This window comes from Peromyscus leucopus, chromosome 7 (assembly GCF_004664715.2).
Source record: "Peromyscus leucopus breed LL Stock chromosome 7, UCI_PerLeu_2.1, whole genome shotgun sequence".
NCBI classification, from domain to species: domain Eukaryota; kingdom Metazoa; phylum Chordata; class Mammalia; order Rodentia; family Cricetidae; genus Peromyscus; species Peromyscus leucopus.
Genome location: NC_051069.1, coordinates 51163668 through 51186305, shown reverse-complemented (window position 1 = coordinate 51186305; position 22638 = coordinate 51163668). Strand labels below are relative to the sequence as shown.

The 22638-nt window shown below is 49.5% G+C and overlaps 1 protein-coding gene across 2 annotated transcripts in view; it reads right to left on the bottom strand.

The window, feature by feature from the left end:
* The window catches only part of Olfm2 (olfactomedin 2), a 79216-nt gene that overhangs the window by 5674 nt on the left and 50904 nt on the right, over positions 1–22638 (bottom strand). For both annotated transcript variants that reach the window (XM_028872421.2, XM_028872419.2), the window contains exons 2-3: positions 2747–2896; positions 227–373 (exon numbers count right to left, since the gene is read on the bottom strand). In XM_028872421.2, the coding sequence (XP_028728254.1) occupies positions 227–373; positions 2747–2896 (297 nt within the window). The remainder of the gene's footprint in view (positions 1–226; positions 374–2746; positions 2897–22638) is intronic.

Genomic DNA, 22638 nt, shown 5'->3' with positions numbered 1-22638 from the left:
AACCTCGGCCCACACCTTCACGCTGTCATCTCAGATGCAATGCTCAGTCCTTGCCAAAGGACACCTTCCGGACCCCAGAGCCTAGTCCACTCCATTTCTCCCCAGACATGACCCCATCCGTGACAGACATGACTCAGGCCCTCTTGCTCTCACAGCAATCGCCACCTCCCTCCCCACACCTCTCCAACATCCTCTTGACCTGTGAGCTGAACTCAGAAGAACCCACCTGGAAGCTCTTGGCTGAGACTGACCCATCAGCTGCCCTGAGCCTTGCATCCAGGCTCCGCATGAGCGTCTCCATGCTGCGAACATACTGGAGATCCCGATATGTCCTTAATTCCAGGACCTCCATGGACTGAGACACATTCTGAACCTAGAATGAGAACCATTCTGGAGACAAGGTCCTCCTCCCAGCCACTCACAGAAACAGAGGCAAGAAGGGCCAGCAAAGATGCCCGCCAGCTCTCCTCTCCTTTGGTCTCACTGGAAACCTTCCAACAGCAGGTTCCATTCAGTCCCATCCCTTCACACCTGTCACCTCCGTCCTGTCTCTTGGCTTCCACCCTCCTGACCTGCAGTAAGTTCACCACACAGCAAGGCAGAGAGTGTTTTCCAAAATGAAGATCAGAGCCAGGTGTGGTGGCACACACCCATAATTCCAGCACTTGGAGGTAAAGGCCAAGGATCAGAATTTCAAGGGTAGCCTCAAAAGGAGCCAGGAGTGGTGGATCACATTTGTAATCCGGCACTCAGGAAGCTGAAGCAGGAGGATTGCTATGAGTTCCAGGTCAGCCAAGACTACGGAATGAATTTCAAGTCACTCTGGGTCAGAGTGCAACCTTGCCTCTAATAAAAAACAAATGAACAAAAGGCAGAGTCCTTAGGTCCTAAGACAGGGATTGTGGCTGGGCTGAGGCCCAGTGCTCGCCTGGCATGCGCAAAGCCCGGGCTTCCATCCCAGCATAAACTGGGTGCAGCAGTGCATACCTGTAATACAAACCGCTTGGCAAGTAGAGCCAGGAGGATGAGAAGTTCAAGGTCATCCTTGTATACATAGTGAGTTCAAGAGCAGCCTAGGCCAGTGACTCTCAACCCTTCCTAAGGCTGTGATCCTTTAATACGGTTCCTCATGTAGTGCTGATGCCCAGCCATAAGATTATTTTCATTGCTGCTTCATAAATGTAATTTTGCTACTGTTACGATTCATAATATAAATATCTGTGTTTTCTAATGGTCTTAGGAGACCCCTGTGAAAGAGTAATCCAACATCTCCCAAAGGCATCAAGACCCACAAGTTGATAACCACTGGCCTAGGCTATACAAGACCCTGAGATACACATCACCAGTCATGCCAAAAACTAATTTTTTCGGCCACTATGAACAATCAAAGGCATGACATGAAAGTCCACAGTTTTGGGGTAGGAAGAGCAGGATTCTGGGAGTCAGTGGTGGGGTTTCAGGTGCCCAGGTGTGTGTGTGTGTGTGTGTGTGTGTGTGTGTGTGTGTGTGTACATATCTGTATATCTAAGTGTATATATGTGTGTATGCATACATGTCGTGTATGTATATGTGTTTGTGTGTGTATACATACCTGTGTGTATATGTGTATATATATTTGTGTGTGCATACATATATGTATATGTAAGTGTGTATGTATGCATATTTGTGTGTAAGTGTGTATATGTGTAGGTGCATACATATCTGCATAAGTGTGTCTGGAGGCCAGAGACTGATGTTGGTTGTTCTCCACAATCACCCTCCACCTTATTTTTTGAGACAGGGTCCCCAAGTCTGGAGCTCATACTTCAGCCAGACTGGTTCATGTTCCCAGATGTGCCTGTCTCTACCTTCCTAGCACTGGGTTACAGACATACACTGCCAGATCTAGCTTTTATGTATGTCTGGCTATGCGAACTCAGGTTCCTATTACCCATTTAACCCACTGAACCACATCCCTAGCCTCCCCTTCCCTCATTAAAGTATTTTAAGTTACATTGATTTGTTTGGTGTGTGTCAGAGTACACCTTGTGGGAGTTCATTCTCTCTTCTAACCATGTGGGACCTGGGGATTGAACTCAGGTTGTCAGGCTTGGTGGTGACTCTCCACCCCTCTCCACCTCCCATCCCACAGGATCTTCCTATATAGCCCAGGCTGGACTCAGACGTGCAGTAGCCATTGTGGTGCCTCAGCCTACGAAGTCCCAGGGTTACAGGTGTGCACTGCCACTCCCAGCTACAGAGCCTTTGCGGGAGCCTTGACAGTGCAGGTTAGACCCTTGCCTGAAAGGGGCACCAAGTACCTTCTTAGCAGGGTCACCCAAGGCTGCATGGAGCATTGGCTGCCAGGCCTGAGTGCACAAGAAGGAACTTAGATGCCGCCCTGATACTCCCTGCCTGCCTAGCACTGCAAGAACTAGAACTTGGGAAGCAGAAGTGATTGGATCTCTGAGCCGGAGGCCAGCCTGGTCTACAGAGTAAGTTCCAGGATAGCCAGGACTACACAGAGAAACACTGTCTCAAAAAATAAGTGAATAAAAAATATTTAATAAAAATCAAATATAAAAGAAAAACAAATAAAAAATCTGAATAGATGGGATCCCAGTCACTGGCCACTTTAGAACAATCTACCTGGCTGGATCTTCTGTGGTTCAGCCCAGATGGTGGTTCAGGGTGAAGTGGGAACCAAGAGACTACCTCAGCCTCCCCCCCCCAGCACCCCCACCCTTGGTTCCTGTCAGGTCCCTACCTTCTCCATGAGCTGCCGAAGTTCTCGGCTCCGACCATCTCGGGCACAGGTGCTCTGTGCAGGGATCACAGCTGTGCAGATGCATTTGCCGTCGGGTGCCTGGGCTGAGGTGTAGAGCTGCCAGCCCTCTTCTGGGCTCTGGAAGAGAGTCTGCGGAGGAAAGAGCGTTCTCAGAGACTAGGAACCCAAAGAGGGGCTCCCCTCCATCTTGCTGGGGAGATGGCCTTGCACACATGAGGACCTGAGCAGATCTGAAGAGCCCATGAAAAAAGCCAGGGATAGAGGCTAGCTGATCCCTGGAAGCCCGCTGACCATACCAGCCGACTGGACAACTTTGCAGGGCGATGAGAGGCCCTGTCTCAAATAAAAGGTGGGAAGTACCTGAGGAACATCACCAGCTGAGATCTTCCTCTGATCTCCACACATGTGTCTATGTGCGTACCTGCACACACACACACACACACACACACACACACACACACACACACACACACACACACAGAGAGGTCCGGGAGATGGCTCAAGCGGTAAATGCAACTGTGAGGACCTGAGTTTGGATCCCCACCACCGACATAAACCAGCCACAGTAAAATGTGTCTGTAATGCTAACCCTACTACATCAAGGCAGGAAGTGCAGGAGGAGAAAGCCTGGAAGCCCTCGGGCCTTCACCCTGGCATATACAAGGATAAATAAGACACTGTCTCAACAAGGTGGACAGTGGGGACTGAAACCAAGACTGTCGTTGGACTGCCACATGTATGTTGTGTCTCATGAAGCCCAGGATGGCCTTGGACTAACCGTATGTCAGAAGGTGACCTTGAACTTGTGATCCACTTGCCTCGCCCTCTTGAGTGTTGGGATTACAGGAGTGCACCACCACTCATTTATTGGGTACTAGGAAAGGAACCCAGGCCTCCTGCACGATAGGCCAGCCTACCCACTGAGCCCCAGCCACAGGAAGGGAACCTTTCAGCACTCTAAATCTCAATGTGCGAAGGGACCTAAGAATAGCCACTGTTTTTAAAAAGCGGTGACTTTAAACTGGACGTGGTACTGCATGCCTGTAAACCCAACACTTGGGGGCTGAGGCAAGAGGATCATAAGTTGGAGGCTGGGGCTGCTTAGAGAGACCATGCTTCAGTCTGGGGCAGTGGTGCACCCCTGCAGTCCCTGCTACCTCGGAGGCTGAAGCAGGAAGATTGCTTAAGTGTAGGAGTTCTGTGCTGGAGTGTGCCATGCTGAGCATGCATCCGCACTAAGTTCAAATCAACACAGTGATCTCCCGGTAGAGCTTAAGGAAATCCTGTTTCAGAAGAGAAAATGTGCTGGAAGCATCTTAAAGAACAAACACCTGGGTCCGAGGAGACGACTTCAGTGGGTAAAAAGCTGCATAAGCAGGAGGGCCCGGGTTTGGATCCCCAGCGCCCACATAAAAAGCCACAGTTGGTGGTGCAAGTTCTGGGGAGATGGTTACAGGAGGATCTCTGTGCTGTCTAGCCAAGGCTAGCCTACTTGGTGAGCTCCAGGCTAGTGGGGAGACCTGTCTCAAAAACAGATGAATGGCTCCTGGCAAGCTACGCCTGAAGTTGTCTTGTGGTCTCCACATGTGCCTGTTGCATACACCTGTTCACGCCCACACACATCCTAGGAAGCGGGGGAAACACATACAAAGATATAAATAAGCGAAGATCAAATATTTAAAGCTGTTGAGCAGTATAGACAGAAGAAGGGATGTGGAAGAAGAAAGTGACATTCAGGGTGTGGCTTCAGGTGTCACGAGTCCGCAGACGGCAGGAGATGAGGGAGACGTCACGTGGACGGAAAAGTGTTCCAGGCAGGAGGAACAACAGCGGCAAAGGCCTGAGGCAGGGTCTCGTACCTGGGTGACCAGAGCAGAGTGAGCAAGGGGCTGAGTGAAGGGAGGCCAGGGCGGGGAGGGGACAGTGTGACGGTGACGAAGCTGAGAAGCTGAAGCCAGGACTTTGGCTTCTGGTCTGAGTTCTGAGGGTTCCAAACAGAAGAGATGCACACTGACTCAGGTACTCACAGAAGGGCCCAGCCCAGTGACTGCTCAGGTCTAGGCGAAGTAGTAAGTAGCGGCTATGAGATGAGAAATGGAGAAGTCTGGTCCTGTCTAGCATGCTTGTTGTTTTGAGACAGGAGCTCATATAGCCCATGCTGGCCTTGAACTCCCTGTTGTAGCCAAGGATGATGATGAAATCCTGATCCTCCTGCCTCCACCTCATGCACTGTTATACTCAGTTCATGCAGTGCTGAGGAAGGAGCCCAGGGCTTTGTACACGCCGGGCAAGCACTCTGTCCACCAAGCCCAGCCTACCGTGTGTCCTACCACAAGTGTTTTCTGGAGAGGCCAGCAACATAAAATCCCTCATTTGCATGACTGTTACTGATCCCAAACAGAGGCACAGTACCCAGGAGCTAAGGCGGAGGTAAGCCAGGCTGAGCCAGGAGCAATTGTGGGGACTCCGGCTGCACACCGCCTTCTCTTCCCACTCAATAAATTCTTTTATTGAAATGTGAGCAAATAAGCTAACTACACAGTGAGCTCCACTCCTCACTAATTTATAAGAAAAATAACCCATTCACAGACCATGGTAATGAGTCAGGCTGTGTTTATATACAGCCTGCCTAAATTGCAGGACTGCCCTCCATGAGAGCCCACATGACCTTCCTTGGATGGACTCTCCTTCTCAATTCTTTGTTTGGCTTTACAAATTACACTTATTTATTATTTGTTTATTTATTTATTTATTTATTTATTTATTTATTTATTTATTTATTTATTTATTTATTTATAGTATGAGTGTGCATGTGTGGGAAAGTATGTGCCACAGAGTGCATGTGCAAGCCAGGGGTCAACTTGCAGACGTTCGTTCTCCATTTCCACAGTGTGATTCCCGGGAACGGCACTCGGGTAGTCAGGTTTGGTGGCAAGTGCCTTTACCCTCCGAGCCGGCTCACCTCCAACCTTCTTACTCTTGCTGGCGTTTAGAGTTAGGCAGAGTGAAGGCTCATACAGCAGAAGCCAATGAGGTGGCCTCTCAGAGGGTTGATAGGCAGTTAATGGCAGCTGGGGGAGGGGCTAAGGAGGTCATATCCATCTATGAAGGTGGATAGGGCAGTTAATAGCTGAGGAGAAGGAATCTCAACATTGTCCCTGCCTGGGGATTAACAGGAGAGGAAGAGGCATTCTTCAGCGGTGTGGCCTGTCAACAGCTCCTCACCCACACCCTGTAAGCAACCCCCATGAAACTCACTGGGACACACACACACACACACACACACACACACACACACACACACACACACACACACACAAAGTCATGAAAGCAGAAGGGGGTGCTGGTTGGGAGGAAGAGTGGGAGGGGTCGAGAGAGGGTGATGGGATGGAGGTGAATGAAGTACACCATGTGTGTTATGAAATGTCACAACCATTATTATGTATAATATGCTAATAAAAACTTATAGAAAAAGGCAGTGCCCCAAGTGCCCCAACTAGGACCCTGGAGGCTGTCACAGTCCCCTCTCTCTGTTCTCAGAAAAGACGCTCCTAAGGTCCTCACCCCCAGGTCCTGGTGAGTCATGCCTCTCCTGTGCAAGAACTCTTATTTTGTTTTGTTTTCTGTGTGTGGGTGTTTTGCCTGCACGTGTATGTCTTCAGTCCCCTGGCGCTGCAGTTGCAGACAGTTGTGAGCTGCCATGTGGGTGCTGGGAATTGAACCCGGCCCTTTAGAAGAACCACAGCCAGTGCTCTTAATCACTGAGCCAAGTCTCCAGCCCACTGTGGGAGAGCTCTAAACGTTTGGTTTGGTTTGGTTTGGTTGTTGGTTTTTTTTCAAGATAAGGTTTCTCTGTGTAAAAGCCCTGACTGTCCTGGAACTTGCTTTGTACAACAGGCTGGCCTTGAACTCACAGAAATCCAACTGCCTCTGCCTTTCCTGCTCAGACTAAAGGTATGCACCACCACACCCAGCTACTCATGGGAGAACTCTTGATTCTGCTTTGTTTTGTTTGCTTTGAGACAGGATTTCACGTAGCCCAGGCTGGCCTCAAATGCACTATGTAGTCAAGGATGACCTGGGTCTGATACTTAACCTCTGGAGTTCTGGGATGACAGGCAAGTGCCTCCATGGCTGGTTTCCATGGAAGAACTCATGGTTACTCTAGGATATCTCACAGAGTCAGGAAGGTGGGGCTGCCATATCTGGGGCTGCTCATAAACTCTGGGTCCATGGACTCATTTTTCTGCACTCTCCACAAGTGCCCCGAGTAAACAAAAAACTGTTCCATACCAGACTAGTTTCGAGAGTGCCTGTACACTACACCCTGTAAAACCAGGTGTGGCGGCCTATGCTTTGCTTCCATATGTGTCTGTGCCCCACATGCATGCCTGGAGAGATCAGAAGAGGGCACAGGATTCCATGGACCTGTTGTAGCAGTCCTCTGCAAGGGCAGCCAGTGCTCTTAACTGCTGAGCCATCTCTCCAGCCTCTTTTTACTTTTTATTCTGAGACAGTCTCTCTAAGTTGCCCAGGCTGGTCCTCTTGTACGCTCCCTGTATCCAGGTACTGGTAGTACAGGCTTAGTCCACCAGGCTCAGCCAGGAGCCCCACCTAACCTGGGTAAGATGGTCACAAAAGGTTCCCCTGCTCCCTGAAGAAAGCACCATTGCTTAGTCTCCTTTCAGAACAAATTCAGTTCTTTCAAAACTGAACAATGAACAGGAGCGCAAATGTCCCTGCCTGTCCTCCCACTGGCTCGGGTCCCCAAGCAATTAGGCTAGAGCTCCCCCCAAAGATTCTCATTTACGCACAAACACAGCAGCCCATGCACATAATTAGCATCTCCGGCCTGTGTCTCCCAGCATGTCCTTTGAAGCAAACAAGACTTTCCCCAACATATGAAATACTGAATTGTAAAAGAGAAGCAAGCATCATGAAGAAGGCTTCTGTGGCTTTCCTGAAATAATTGTCTGTGGGGCACGAGCCTTGCTGGAGCGTCTCTGCAGTCCTGTAATTAAATGCCCGGGGTTTGGCCGCCAGCTCTCAGCACACTGAAATCCTGAGTTTTGCCCTGCAGGTTAAGTTCAAATGCTCAGTCAAGTTCACCTCTATGGAAGGTGAGCGGATGGCCTAGGAGGCGTGATGTTGAAGAGTCCAAATGCCATTTCTTCAAGGCTGGGGTCTAGCTATCCTGGTACCAAAGTCCCTAATTCCTGGAGGGTCTATCTCAGGGAAATGCTTAAAATGACAGTGTGGAGCCAGCAAGATGGCCCCACCAGTAAATGTGCTTGCCACTAAGCCTGATGACCTGAGTTCAACTCCTGGGGACCCACAGAGTAGGAGTGGACTGCCCCCCCAAGTTCACTGACTCCACACATGTGTCAGGCATCCATTGTCTTCATATTAACACACAAATATATGTAAAAAAAAAATTTAAAGACAGGAAAATCTTGGCCACATGGGAAGACAGAGAAGCCCTCACCCAGGACTCCCGGTGAAGCCTCCGTCCAGCAGAGAATCGAGAATTCCAGCACAGTCACCAGCACCAATTCTGCAGTCTTCCAGGAATCTCACCAGAAAACCCATTCACATAGATGCACAGGCAGGTCCTAAACCCTTCATGCAACCCCAGCGGCTTCTGGTTTTACCCTATCCAGTTATAATTCCACCCATGTCATCTCCTGAGCCACCCCGTAATCTCATCAAAAGACGGGATGTTTTTTGTTTGTTTGGTTTTGGTTTTTCCAGACAGGGTTTCTCTGTTTAACAGCTCTGGCTGTCCTAGAACTCACTCTGTAGACCAGGCTGGCCTGGAACTCATAGAGATCTGCCCACCTCTGTCCCCTGTGTGCTGCGATTAAAGGTGTGCACCACCATGCCCAGCCACAGGGGGTGGCTCTTTTCAAATACTTTATTTTAATTACATGTATAAATGTGTACATGTACACTTGAGTGCAGTGCCCTTGGAGGCCAAAAGAGGGTGTTGGAGTCGCTGGAGCTTGAGTTACACACACTTGTGAGCCACCTCTCATGGGTGCTAAGGATTGAGCTCAGGTCTTCTGCAAGAAATAGTCATCTCTCCAGCCTCCCAGGCACTCTCCTCTGCTGAGTTCTAGTTCCCATCTTAATATCCCTGCTAATGGGCTCTAAGAGGATAAGCTATGCCCTCAAGTAGCTGTTCTTCAAATCACATTTTGTGAGCTGGAGCCTTCAAATATTTTCATGGAAGCCGCTGCCCCAATTAAGCACAAGACTCCATAACAGGTGCAGGATTAATTAAGCCTGAGACACGCAGAGCAATGGTAAAGCCCCTGCCTAGAATCCCCAGTGAGGGGCTGGGGTGTGACTCAGTGAGAGCCTCTGTCTAGAATCCCCAGTGAGGGGCTGGGGTGTGGCTCAGTGGTAGAGCCCCTGCCTAGAGTCACCCAGTGAGGGGCTGGGGTGTGGCTCAGTGGTAGAGTCCTGCCTAGAGTCACCCAGTGAGGGACTGGGGTGTGGCTCAGCACAGTCTTAATAGCCGTGGCAGCCTTGAGTTTTATCCCCAACTCTGCTAAAATGAAGAAAAGAAAAAAGCTTCCTGAGACAGAGGGATTGTGGCTGGGTCCCCTGGGGGCAGCCACCCCCTGAACACTGGCTGTGGGAGGATTAGCCAACTGGAAGAGAGCAAGCAGCTGCCTCTTAATAAAATGAGGATGGAATCGAATTTGAGACTGGGTAATTTAATCAGCAAGCTGAGGTGGCTTGGGGCTTATATATTTATTTGGACTTTTCCTCCTTCCAGAAAAGCATCTAAGTGGTTTACAAGGATATGTAAAACACCACACAATGGATCCAATTAAATTTGAGAGTGGGATCAGACACACTGGGAGGGAGGGCTGCCAACCCACAGCCAAGGTGGTCAGATGTCTGTTCTTGCACTTTATGCAGCCAATTTGAGACTGAAAATCCAGCCCACGCAAATCATAAGGATCATATGGCCAAGTACCAGGCTGCTATAAGGATCTTTTTAAAAAGATTTTTTAAAGTTACAGGTGTGTGTGTGTGTGTGTGTGTGTGTGTGTGTGTGTGTGTGTGTGTTCTTGCTCATGTGCCATGATATGGGTGTATGTGTTGGTCAGAGCACAGCTTATACTTCTCCTTACCATGTGGGTCCTGGGGATCGAACTCAGGCTGTCCTGCTTAGTGGCAAGCATCTTTACCTACTGAATCCTCTTGCTGGCCCCTACAAGGATTTTTATTTAGGCACTGCTTAAAACTACACAGGTAGGAGTGTTTCTTTTTTTTTTTTTTTAAACTTCTAACTATATAAATTGGAATAACTTTAAATTGTAAGGTTCAGTTACAAGATGGAATACTATACAGTCATTAAAATTGGGGACTCTGGGTCCTGGAATGCTTATTTAGCATATATAAGGTATTGGATTCCATCCTCAGAACCCCACAAAAATATCACATATACATATGAAACTCAGGACCTCAAGAACTCTAGAAAAGGGCTGTAACCCCCAGCCCCACCCCCAGCTCTAAGTCAGAGGCTCTTATCACTGACTTTTAAGTTTGTCTTTTTGGTGTGTGTGTGTGTGTGTGTGTGTGTGTGTGTGTGTGTGTGTGCAACGAATGAATGTGGAGACTAGAGGACAACCTTGGGCATCATTTCCCAAGTCCCAAGCACCAAGTGCTATCCATCTTGGTGTTTTTTTGTTTTGTTTTGTTCTGTTTTGTTTTGTTTTTTTAAAAAGGGTTAATCTGTGTAGCTTTGGTGCCTGTCCTGGATCTCTCTCTGTAGACCAGGCTGGCCTTGAACTCACAGAGATCCGCCTGTCTCTGCCTCCCAAGTGCTAGAATTAAAGGTATGCGCCACCATTGCCCGACCACCTTGGGCTTTTTGTTGTGTTTTGTTTTGTTTGAGATAGGGTTTCTCTATGTAGCCTTGGCTGTCCTGGAACTCAGTATGTAGACCAGGCTAATCTCAAACTCACAGAGATCTGTCTGACTCTGCACACACACAGACACACAACACACAGATACACACCAGTACTGGGTAGGATTAAAGGCAAGCACCCACACACCCAGCCCTCTACACTGTTTTTGTTTTTGTTTTTTTAAGAGAGTGTCTCTCAGGGTTGGGGATTTAGCTCAGTGGTAGAGCACTTGCCTAGCAAGCACAAGGCCCTGGGTTCAATCCTCAGCTCCAAAAAAAGAAAGAAAGAAAGAAAAAAGTGTCTCTCATTGACCTGGAGCTTATCAATTCAGCTAAGCTGACTGGCTAGAGAGTCCCGGGAATTCTCCTGCCTCTGCCTTGCCAGCACTGGAATTTCAGCCATGTACCACCACAACAGGCCTTTTAAGAAGGTGTGTGTTCTGGGGGCGAGACTCCAGGTTCTATGCTTGCATGGTGGCAAGCTCTTCAGCAGTTCAGCTCTCTCCCAACCCAAGTTTCTTTCCTGTTTTTAAAAACTGCATGGCGGGGAGGGGCAGCTAGCGAGGTGGTTTGGTGGCTGAGAGCACTAACTGCTTTTCCAGGGGACCCAGACTGGATTCCCAGAACCCACAGGGTTGCCACCCTCAACTGTCTGTAACTCCAGTTCTGGGGGATCCCACACCCTCTCTGGCCTCCATGGGCTCTGCACACGTGAGGTGCACAGTCATATACGAGGGCAAAACACCCACGCATGAAAAATATTTTTTAATTTAATGCATTTACTTGTATTTATTTTATGTGCCCCCTCTCACTGTGTGTGTGCGCGCGCGCGCGCGCGCGCATGCGTGTGTGCGTGCGTGCGTGCGTGCGTGCGTGTGTGTGTGTGTGTGTGTGTGTGTGTGTGTGTGTGAAGACAACCTGTAGGAGTTTGTTCCCTCCATCTTGTGGGTCCCTGGACTCCATCTCGTGTAGTCAGGGTTAGCAAGAAGAACCTTTACCTACTGAGCCAACCCACCACCACCACCACAGCCACTCCCCCTAAAGGAATGAACATGAATCCTTCTGTAAGGAGATGTTGATGGAACCCAGGACCTGCGCATTCTAGACCAGTGACTCGGCACCACGCCACACCCCAGCCCGTCACTTGTGAGGGTCCTTGTAACCCTTCCACCCCACACCTTGTTTTGTGTTGTTTGAGACGGGGTCTCATGTAGCCCAGGCTGGCCTCCCACTCTGTGGCTGAGGGTGACCATGAACCTGCTGGGATTACAGGCTTGTGCCACCACATGCAGTTTTATACCACTCTGAGGATAAAACCCAAGGCTTCCTACATGCTGGACAAGCGCTCAACCAACCGAGACCCAGCTCCGCCTCTAAAGCTTGTTGAAATTCATTTTTTTTTTTTTTATTTTGGCAAAGGAGTAAGAGAGACATAAGCAAAAGGAGACTGAGAAAAATGAATCTGTTAAAACCTGACCCTGACAGCATATGGTTGGGCAAGAATTTGGCTTGGAGTTCCTCAGCAGAAAACTCAAAAAGAGAAAACTGGTCACTTCTGCTGTCCCTGGTGTCCTGAAAGCAAAGTACACCAGATGCTCCCAAGAAGCAGCAACTATTTTTGGTACTGAGAACAGGCGGGGATTTCTCCCACGGCCTCCCAAAAAGGACTCTGTGATGTCACCCACGTCTTTCCGGGCAAAATCCAAAATCTTTACGGTTAGGAGCTGCCCTCCCCCCCTCTCTCCTCTCGCCCCCTGCCTGCCCTTCAGTCTCCTTTCTCGCCTTTTCTTTATTTTCTTTCTTTTTCTTCTCTCCTTCCCTCTTTCTTTTTTTTCCCCCAGACAAATTCTCAGTCTGTAGCCCAGGCTAGCTCAAACTCACACTCTTCCTGCCTCCGCCTTCAGAGTGCTGGGACTCCAGGTGTGCATCATCACACTTGCCTCTGGATGTTTTTCTGCTCCTATTCCATCAGGTAGAACCCACTCCACAAGGTCCTGCCTGGATTCCTGCTCTCAATTGATGACTGGAGTGCTGTGTAACCCAGGCAAGTTGTTTAATGTGTCTGTGCACGTTAACTACTGTCCCTACCTCACAAGGATTCCTGGGAGGATGAAATGGTTTAAAAAGATAGCCAGTAACATATGCATTTAGAAGTAGAACAGTCCTAGGCAGACGGAGTTACAGAAGTTGGCTACCATCACCATTACTCTGCACAATTTTCTTGATCGTGCGGAGGATGGGGCCCAGGGCCTCACATGTACTAGGCAGGCACTTTGCCACTGGGCTGCATCCCAGCTCTGCAGCTATTATTAAAATTGCCACCTTCATAACACCCAAAGGCCAATTAAGTAACTTTTTGGTGCGCACGCACACGCGTGTGTAGGCCAGAGGACAGCCTCAGGTACCACTCCTCAGGAGTCATGCACCTCTTTACAAATGTTCTTATCACTTTGTGCGTCAGCATGTGGAGGTCAGAAGACAATTTTGTAGAGTCCTCTCCTTACATCATTACATGGACTCTGGGGATGAAACTCAGGCCAACGAGCTTGCATAGTAAACACCTTTAACCACTGAACCATCTTGCCAGCTCCACCTTATGTTTACACAGAGTCTCCCTGACCTGAAACTCTCAATTCAGCCAGACTGGCTGCAGTGATGCCCAGGGCTCCTCCTTTCTCTACCTCCCCAGTACTGGGATTTCAAGTATGTACCACAAGGCTCACTTATTTAAAAACAGGGTCTTTGTGCTTGTAAGGCGGGCACTTTCCCAACTCAACCACCTTCCCAACCAGTATTTGTCTTTTTCAAACTTAATTTTATTTATTATCATAATTATTGTATGTGAATATGCGAGAATGTGTGATCACAAGCAAGCAATTTGAATGTGGAGGCCACGTGACAGCCCTCGGGGGTAGGTTCTCCTTCCGCCCTGTGGGTTCTGGGGCTCACACTCAGGACTTCGGGTTTGCATGGCAGGGGCTTTTGTTGACTGTGCCACCTCGCCAGCCCCCTAGATTTTTGTGTTTGATTTTTAATCACTATACTGACAAACCCAACTCCTTCCAAAGAAGAGAGGTTTATTTACCTCCAACTCTAGAGGTCCAAGGACACAGTGCGGTCATCGAGGTTGCTCTAGAGACAGTCACGTGATGGATGGTGTCACAGCTCACATCAGAAATGTAAAAGTTCCTCATGATGGACAGTGCTAATTATCAACTTGACAGGATGCAGAATCACCTGGGAAATGGGCATGCTTGTCGGGGGTAATTTTGTTTACATTAACTGATGTGGAGAGACTCATCGTCGTTGTGGGTGGGACCATTCCCAGTGCGCTGGTTCATTTTTGTCAGCTTGACACAAGCTGGAGTGACCTGGGAAGACGGAACCTCCACTGAGAAAATGCCTCCATCAGATTGGCCTGTGGGTCAGTTTCTCGACTGACGATTGATGGGGGAGGACCCAGCCCTCTGGGGGCAGTGCCACCCCTGGTGTGTATAAGAAGGTGGGGGGCTGAGCAGCCACGGGGAGAAAGCTGGCAAGTCTCCACTGCGGTTCCTGCCTCCAGGCTCCTGCCTTGACTTCCTGCCCTGACTCCCCATGTACTGGTCAAATAAACCTATCCCCCACTCAGCTGTTTGGTCATACTGTGACCACGGCAAGACTGAAACCAAACTTGGGTGGGCTGAGCGTCAGCGGCCACTGCCCTCTTCTGTGACTGTGGACACAGCGTGACCAGCTGCTGTTGGCTTGACCTTCCTGCCGTCACAGACTCTACCCTGAACTGTGAGTCAGACTATGTGTTTGTTTTAATTAAAAATCCTTTTCTTAAATTTGATTTTATGTTTATGGGAGTTTTGCCTGCATATATATCTGTGTGCCACACACATGCAGTTCCCAGAGAGGCCCCAGGACAGTGTTGGATCCCCTGGAACTGGAGTGATAGACAGTTGTGAGCTGCCATGAGGGTGCTGGAAACTGAATCCAGGTCCCCTGGAAGAGCAGCCAGTGTTCTTAGCCACTGGGCCTTCTCTCCGGTCCCGTTGCTTGGTTATTATTGTAGGGAGGGACACGTATGCCACAGCATGCATGTGGAGGTCAGACGCCAACTCTTTGGAGTCACTTCTCTGTCCGCTCTCCATGGGTGCCAGGGATCTAACTCAGGCCCCAGCCTTGAGCTGCAAGCCCCTTTACCAGTGAGCCATCTCACTGGCCCTGTGAGCCAGAATGGGTCCTTGGTCTCCTCAGTTGCTTTTGTCTGGGTATTTTTGTCACAGCAACAGGGAAAGATACTATGTCACATCGCCAGGCCAGAAGCAAAGGAGGCTGGGCCCACAGTCCCTCCCAAACGCCGTAATAATCTCGCAGGCCACACCTCTGTTTGTTTGTTTGTTTGTTTGTGACAGTTCTCACCATGTAGCCTTGGCTGCGCAGACCAGGCTGGCCTTGAACTCACAGAGATTTACCTGCCTCTGGCTCCAGGGAACTGGAGTCAAAGATGCATGCCACCAACCCCAGCTCAGTCTGACTTCTTCTTTTTTTTTTTTTTTTTTTTTTTTTTTTTTTTTTTTTGGTTTTTCGAGACAGGGTTTCCCTGTGTAGCTTTGCACCTTTCCTGGAGCTCACTTGGTAGCCCAGGCTGGCCTCGAACTCACAGAGATCCGCCTGCCTCTGCCTCCCGAGTGCTGCGATTAAAGGCGTGTGCCACCACCGCCCGGCCTCACTTCTTAAAGAACACACTGACAAGGGCTGGGGTGGACCTCAGTTTAGAGGAGAGGGCTTGTTTAGCATGTATGAGACAACTCCATCCTCAGGAAGCAGGGGGAGGGGGGAGGGGGCGGCCGGGAGTGGGGGGGATAGAAAGGGAGATCCCAGCACCACAATGCCTTGGAACCTGTGGTGTGGGCAGGGAATAAAGGATACCAAAGCCCCAATAATAGCTAGGCATCGGACGGCGCTCTTAGTATCTGCTAACAGGGTTAATTCTCCTCACAAGGCTGAGAGGTGCCACTTTTCTCTCGGGTAGAGAAGTCCAGCCCTCCACCACAGTGACAAAGCCTGTAAGTAGTGGGGCCAGGATCCAGATACGACCTCCCTTCAGGCTACATGATCACAGTGAACATGACCTTGTGGCCCTCCCCCGTCCTTTTCTTCTAAACCTGGGTCCCCATGGCCATTCAGGCCTCAGGTGTGACTGAGACAGACCCCTGCCCAAGACAGGAGGTGGCATGGGAGTGGGGAGCTTTGTCTGTCTCGCAGATGATTGTTGAACGGCTAAATGTTGATGGGCTGGTAGGTTAGAGACCAAATGTCTTCTTCACACGTTCACAGTAGCCCCCCACACACACACCATGCCGCTCCCTCCCCCTCTCCCAGGAGGGCTGTCTGAGGCTGACACAGGCTCCTTCCTGGCCGGTTCCGAAGCAGTCCTGGAAGAGGAGCTGTGATAAATGAATCAGGGACACGCCTGGCTGCTGCATCTGAACCGTGTCAGCAGCCAGCCCTTTGGAGGGCTTGAGATAATAGCCAGCTGCCTTTGTCAGACCTGGAGGTGCTGAGCAAATCTCAGCTGACTGATAAGCTAGCTTGTTGGGCCTTAAAAATCGATAGCAGCTCACCCAGCCAGGCTTAAGGGCAGGAAACTGTTGGGGCCTCCCTCAGTTTGAGCCACAGTGGCTCTGCCCAGGATCTGAGGCAGAGCAGGGATAACTGTTGAGAATGCCCACTCCCCACCCATTCACACATTCAGTCATTCATTCACTCGTCTATTTATTCTCCATCCATGATCTATCCATCCATCCATGAGCCATCTAACCATGATCTATCCATATAGCCATCCATCTATCCATGACCATCTAACCCATCCATGATTCATCTATCCATCCATGTGTATCCTCATTCATTCATTCATTTATTCATTCATTCATTCATCTACTAGTTATATATCCAACCATTCATGGACCTATCATTAATCTATATTTTCTTTGTCCATGCATTCAAGCACCCATCATCTATTATCTCTCCATCCTTCCATCCAGCTGTTCATTTATCTGTCCATCTCTTTATCTACTCATTCATCTGTTAATCTCTCTGTTCACACCTCCATCTACCCATCCATCCATTTGTATATTCTTTCATTTATCCATCCACTGGTATACTCATTTTGTGCACGTATATATTCTTATATATGCCTCTGTGTGTGTACGCATGTGTGGAGGCCCAACACTGGGATTTTCCTCTATCGCTGTCCATCTTATTTTTGAAAGTGTCTCTAGCTGAATTCACTGATTCACTAGGATTGTTGGCCAGAGCGCTCCAGGGATCCCCGTCTCTACCTTCCCAGAGCTGAGGTCACAGGTTCTGAGGTTCCAAACTCAAATCTGCAGATGTGCACGGCACATGCTTTACCTACTAAGCCACCTCCCTAGCCCCAGTTTTTGTTCATTTTAGAAAGGTCTCCTGTAGTTCAGGCTGGCCTTGAACTGCTGACCCTCCTGCCTCTATCTCCTGAGTACTGGGATATCAGAATGCCTACCATGCCTGGGAGGGACACAACACAACATGAACAAAGGTCTGCAAACAACCAGCAGAGTTGAGGTTCCCTAGCTCTTAGCTGAGCCATGTTAAGGTCTGGGTATATGTGTGTCTCCTAAGGGTCCCCGTGCTGGAAGCTTGGTCGCGGTGACTAATGGAGGCAGTTCTCAGAAAAGCCTGACGTGTAGCAGTTTCCTCCAAAGTTAAAACCTTCCATCTTGAAGGGAAATTTTTTTGTTTTGTTTTTTTTTCAAGACAGGATTTCTGTGTGGCCCTGGCTGTCCTGGGACTAGCTCTATAGACCAGGCTGGCCTCGAACTCAGGGATCCACCTGCCTCTGCCTCCCAAGTGCTGGGATTAAAGGTGTGCACCACCACTGCCTGATGAAGGGAAACGTCCCAAGACATCGAGTGAAAGAAACAAGCACTGAAGAGATGGTCTGGCGACTAAGAGCACGTGCTGCTCTCGTGGAGGACCAGAGTGTGGTTCCCGCTCCTACTCGGTGGCTCACAACCCTCTGTTAACTGTAGTCCTAGGGATCCAACACCCTCTTCAGCCGGCAGCAGACACAAGCAACATACATTCAAATAAAACACCCAAACACACAAAATAATAAAGCAGATAAATCTAAGTTGTTTTTAAGAGAAGTGAAACAACTGAGTCCCTACACATTTCTTCTTTATACATGACCCAGCCCCCAGAACTGTGTTATAGTCAAAGGAAATAGAGTAGTAACCCAGCCCTCCTCCCCCTGCTTAAATGTCCCCACAGTATTTAGGGTATACACACACACTCACACACATACACATGCATGCACTCACGTACGCACATATATACACACTGTGACAGTGCTATGTGACAACCCTATGCAAGAAATCCTTTGGTAGTACATCCATGGCAACCACACTAATGAATAATAAATAACAGTGAATGTTTAATTCACCCCTCTGAGCGACACCCTGTGCTAAGGGCTTAGCAGCTAGTTTCTCATGAAAACCCAGCGAGATTAAGCCATAATGAATGTTCAAGTCCTGGATCTGCTCCTTCCTCTTGCTTGGTAGGTTGCCAAGCCCATCACTTGGTCTGCGTCATCTGTAAAATGGCAATAAAAATTGTGTACCTCAGGCCGGGCAGTGGTGGTCACACCTTTAGTCCCAGCACTCAGGAAGCAGAGGCAGGCGGATCTCTGTGAGTTCCAGGACAGGCTCCAAAACTATACAAAGAACCCTGTCTAGAAAAAAAAAATTATATACCTCACTGCACACACATAGAGTACATATACACACCATATATATATGTATATATACACACACACATATTCACACATGTACAAACACACACATATACATACACACACACAATAAATAAAGAAAATGAAAAAATGAAGGTGGTACATGAACAGGGAAGGTCCTTGGTGTTGTCGTTGAGCTCTGGCCTCTACACATGCTACAGAAACATGTAAACACACAGCTCCACCATTTCAATAGTGTGTGAACCTGGGGGCTGCCTTGTACCATATCTGAACCAATGTGGGTGTCACAGGCATGCTCTGGGGATGTCATCGATTACTATGCATCCAGAGCTAATCACAGTGCTGAACATGTGGTCCACACAGCCTCGGGCTCTTATCATACACTACCTGCAGCTTCCAGAGTGCTTGTGGGTGCCCTGCTGACTTCTTTTCTAATAAACGTCTTCTTTGAAATAAGTTTAGATTTACAGGAAAATTCCACAAGACAGTCCAGGGAGCAGCCGCCTGGCCCACCCTCCCCCTGCATTGTTAATGTCTTATGTAACCCCAGCACATTGATCACAACGGAACCCCCAACACTACTAACTGAATTCAGACTTGTCCAGTCTCTCCAGTTTTCCCACTCAAGTCCTTTTTTGGGTCCAGAATTCAATCCAAGATCCCACACTGCACTGAGTCACCTCGTCTTCTTACTCTGCTCTGGGACAGTGTCTCCACTCCTTCCTGTGACCTTGACAGCCTTGAAGGACACTACTCAGAGATTTCGTAAAATGCCCCACTAGACGTTTGGTTTTGGAAGTCCATGACTACCCAGTTCTTTACATAGAACCTCGTTCCCAGATCCTCCTACTGGTTCTAACGCTTGGAACTTCACTGGGGCATGGCTCAGGGTAGAGCCCCTGCCTAGAATCCCCCAGTGAGGGGCTGGGGTGTGGCTCAGGGCAGAGCCCCTGTCTAGAATCCCCCAGTGAGGGGCTGGGGGCGTGGCTCAGTGATAGTACCCCTGCCTGGCATCCCCTAGTGAGGGGCTGGGGCCGTGGCTCAAGGATAGAGCACTTGTGAGCATGCACAAGGCCCTGGGTCCCAGTACCACCACCAAACCCCCAGAAAAGTAAAATAAAGGGGGACCAAAACCCATGTCCCTAAACCCATCTCATCTGTCCGCAGGTCCCCTCAGATGCCTGCTGTCTGTCAGCAGTAGCTGCAGCTGAATTATTGAATGAACAAATCCCAGATCCTCAGTAATTTAGCGCTCAGCCCACAGTTCGGCTTGTTCTGTCGGCCTCCCTGCCAGAGGCCAGATCTAGTGAAGTTCACAGAGACATAAAAACGCCTGTCTTCTCAGAAAGGTTCCGTTTTGATCCTTTTTGTGTTGACATCAAGGACTCATTTCTTTAATACTTAGCGGCTTTTGAACCAAGGATGGGAGCAGCTAGCTGCATTTGCATCAGACAGCTGGTTTTCCAGACGAGCTAGGATGCCTCTCTGGCGGCTCTTCCTTCTACTTTCTCCCACCCTGTCACTCACCGTCTCTGCTTCTTCCTCCTGGTTTTCCCTGGGCCTCTGGCAGTGGTGGAGCAGTCAGGCTGAGGGTTCTGGAATTATCCACAGACTCTGAGGTCTTCCTTGCCACACAGCCCAGGCAAGCTTAGTAAGAACTACCAAGGGCCCAGGTTGCCGCAGCCTCTTTAAAATGAGTGTTTCGATTTTTAAAAAAAGATTTGTGTTATTTTTGATTGTGTGTGTGTGTGTGTGTGTGTGTGTGTGTGTGAGAGAGAGAGAGAGAGAGAGAGAGAGAGAGAGAGAGAGAGAGAGAGAGAGAGAGAGAGAGAGCGAGCGCATGTGCCTTTGGAGGCCAGAAGAGGGCTTTGGATCCTCTGGAGCTGGAGTTAAATGGGATTGTTGTGAGCCACCCAGCTTGGCTGCTGGGAACCGAACTCAGGTCCTCTGCAAGAGCAGTGTGGGCCCTTAATCTCTGAGCCATCTCTCCAGCCCCTTATTTGTTTTTAAAATGGGTATTTATTTGTTTGTTTATTCGTTCGTTCATTCATTTGGGGAAGGGCTGTCATGGTGACTGTTTAGAGGTCAGCTGATAACTTTTGGGAGGTGGCTTTGGCCCTCTGACATGTGGGTCCCAAGGACTGAACTCCATCCAGTCCTCATGCTTCCTGGCAAGTGACTTTACCCAGAGAGCCATCTTGCAGATCCAAATGAGCGGTTTCAAGTCACATCATCGTGAATGTCTTCATATTTGCAGTGGGGATCAAAAAAGCCAGCCTCCAGGTGCGCAGAGCAGGTAGGTGCCCTTTGCTAGTCGGCAACCGGAACCTCTTTTTAACGTGCAGCCTGCAGATCCGGTTGCTTTCTCAGCCCTGGGAGGCAGGGAGTGGAAGATAAATGGTGATTTCTCAGTCTGCAGGGTCCCTGCTGCTGGAAGCCCGGCTCCGGTTTAATCTCTCACCTGAAGTTTGTCAGAAGTAAAAATGAGCCCGGATGAGCTTTTTAGACACTTCCCTCGACTTACAGGAATTCAATTTCTGGCCAGGGTATAAATCTGCAGCCCTTGGTGCCCGCGGTGGGGGCTGGGCCCGAGCTGCGGCAGGGGCTGGAGTTCGGAAATCAATCCCGCTGCGCGGAGAGGTCGGCGCGGGAGAAATTTATCTTCCGTGGCTGGCGGAGGCGTTTGTACGGATAGCCAGGGACACCCGGGCACAAAATGAAACGTTTGCTGCAAGGAGGCTCCCGGGCAGGCTGGAGACAGACGGTGGAGGCTGTACACGGCTGGGACGTGAGGGAGCGGGAGCTACCTCCTGCCCCACAGCCCCAGGCCACCGCTGGGCTCGGGACCCCCTCGCTGGGCTACTGCGGGTGCTGGGGTCCCCCCCTCCTTTCTTTCATTCTGTGCTGTTCATCGAACACAGGGCTTGAGCATGCTAGGCCAGAGCTCTGCCACTGAGTCCCTGTCCCTCCCTGGAATATTCTAGGCAGGATTCTACCAATGAGCCACATCTCTAGGGTGGCTACTTCGTTTGGGTGTCCAGACCCCATTCATCACTTGGGTGTACCTCTGGACATACGTTCCAAGGTTTCAAGCAAATGTCTACACGCATTCGGTCCTCTCAACTGACTCTGGATCTGAGTTTCCTGTGTTCAAGTCTTGGTTCTGCTGTGCAATGTTAGGCTAGTGACTTAACCATTCTGTACTTCAGTTTTTCGGCTGGAACTAGAGGCTAAGAATAGCAGGATCTCGGGGCTCTGAAGAAGCTGTGTACCTGCTGACATGCAGGGCACATGGGGGGCAGAGGTGGGGTGACCCAGAGTCCAGGGGCAGCCTGGGCTCTGTACAAAGACCCGTCTCCATACAAGCAAACAAAAGCTTCCCTATGCAGTGTGGCACACAGGGAATGTCATAACTGCTTTCAGAATAAAAATAAATGGATGCGCCTGGCACTCAGGAGGCAAAGGCGGGCAGGGTCTCTATGAGATGGAGGCCAGCCTGATCTACAGAGTGAGTTCCAGGACAGCCAGGGCTACACAGAGAAACCCTGTCTCAACATAAACAAACATATGAATATTACTGATGGGTGTGACCTAGAGTACAAAAGAAAAGCACAGTCAGGTAGTCTGAACTTAAATGTTTTTTCCAATTACACTTTATGTGTGTATGTATGTGTGTGTGTGTGTATGTATGTGTGTATATGTGTGTGTGTATGTATGTGTGTGTGTGTATGTATGTGTGTGTATGTGTTTATGTATGTGTGTGTGTATGTGTGCATGTTTGTGCGCATGCCATGGCTAATTTGTGGAGGTCAGAGGGCAACTCTCTGGAGTCGGTTCTGTCTTTGCACTGCATGGGTTCCAGGGATCAAACGTAGGTGGGCCAGCTTGGTGGCAAGCTCCTTTACCCCCTGAGCCCTCTCACAGGCCCGAGTTGGCTCTGCAGTCCCAGAAGTGGGTGGGCTGCTTACCCTCTCTGAGCCTCAGCTCCCTCATTTCCGGAACAAGGAAGCTGAAGACAGCGCAGTTGGGGTTTGCGGACGGACGCAGGTTGCTGATGCATTCTGAGCGATCCAGTCCAGGGAGAGCTCATGAGACGCCTGTGGCCGTTTTCCTCACAGAGGAGGTTAGGACAGAGCTTCCGAGCTCCCCAAATTTACACGCAAG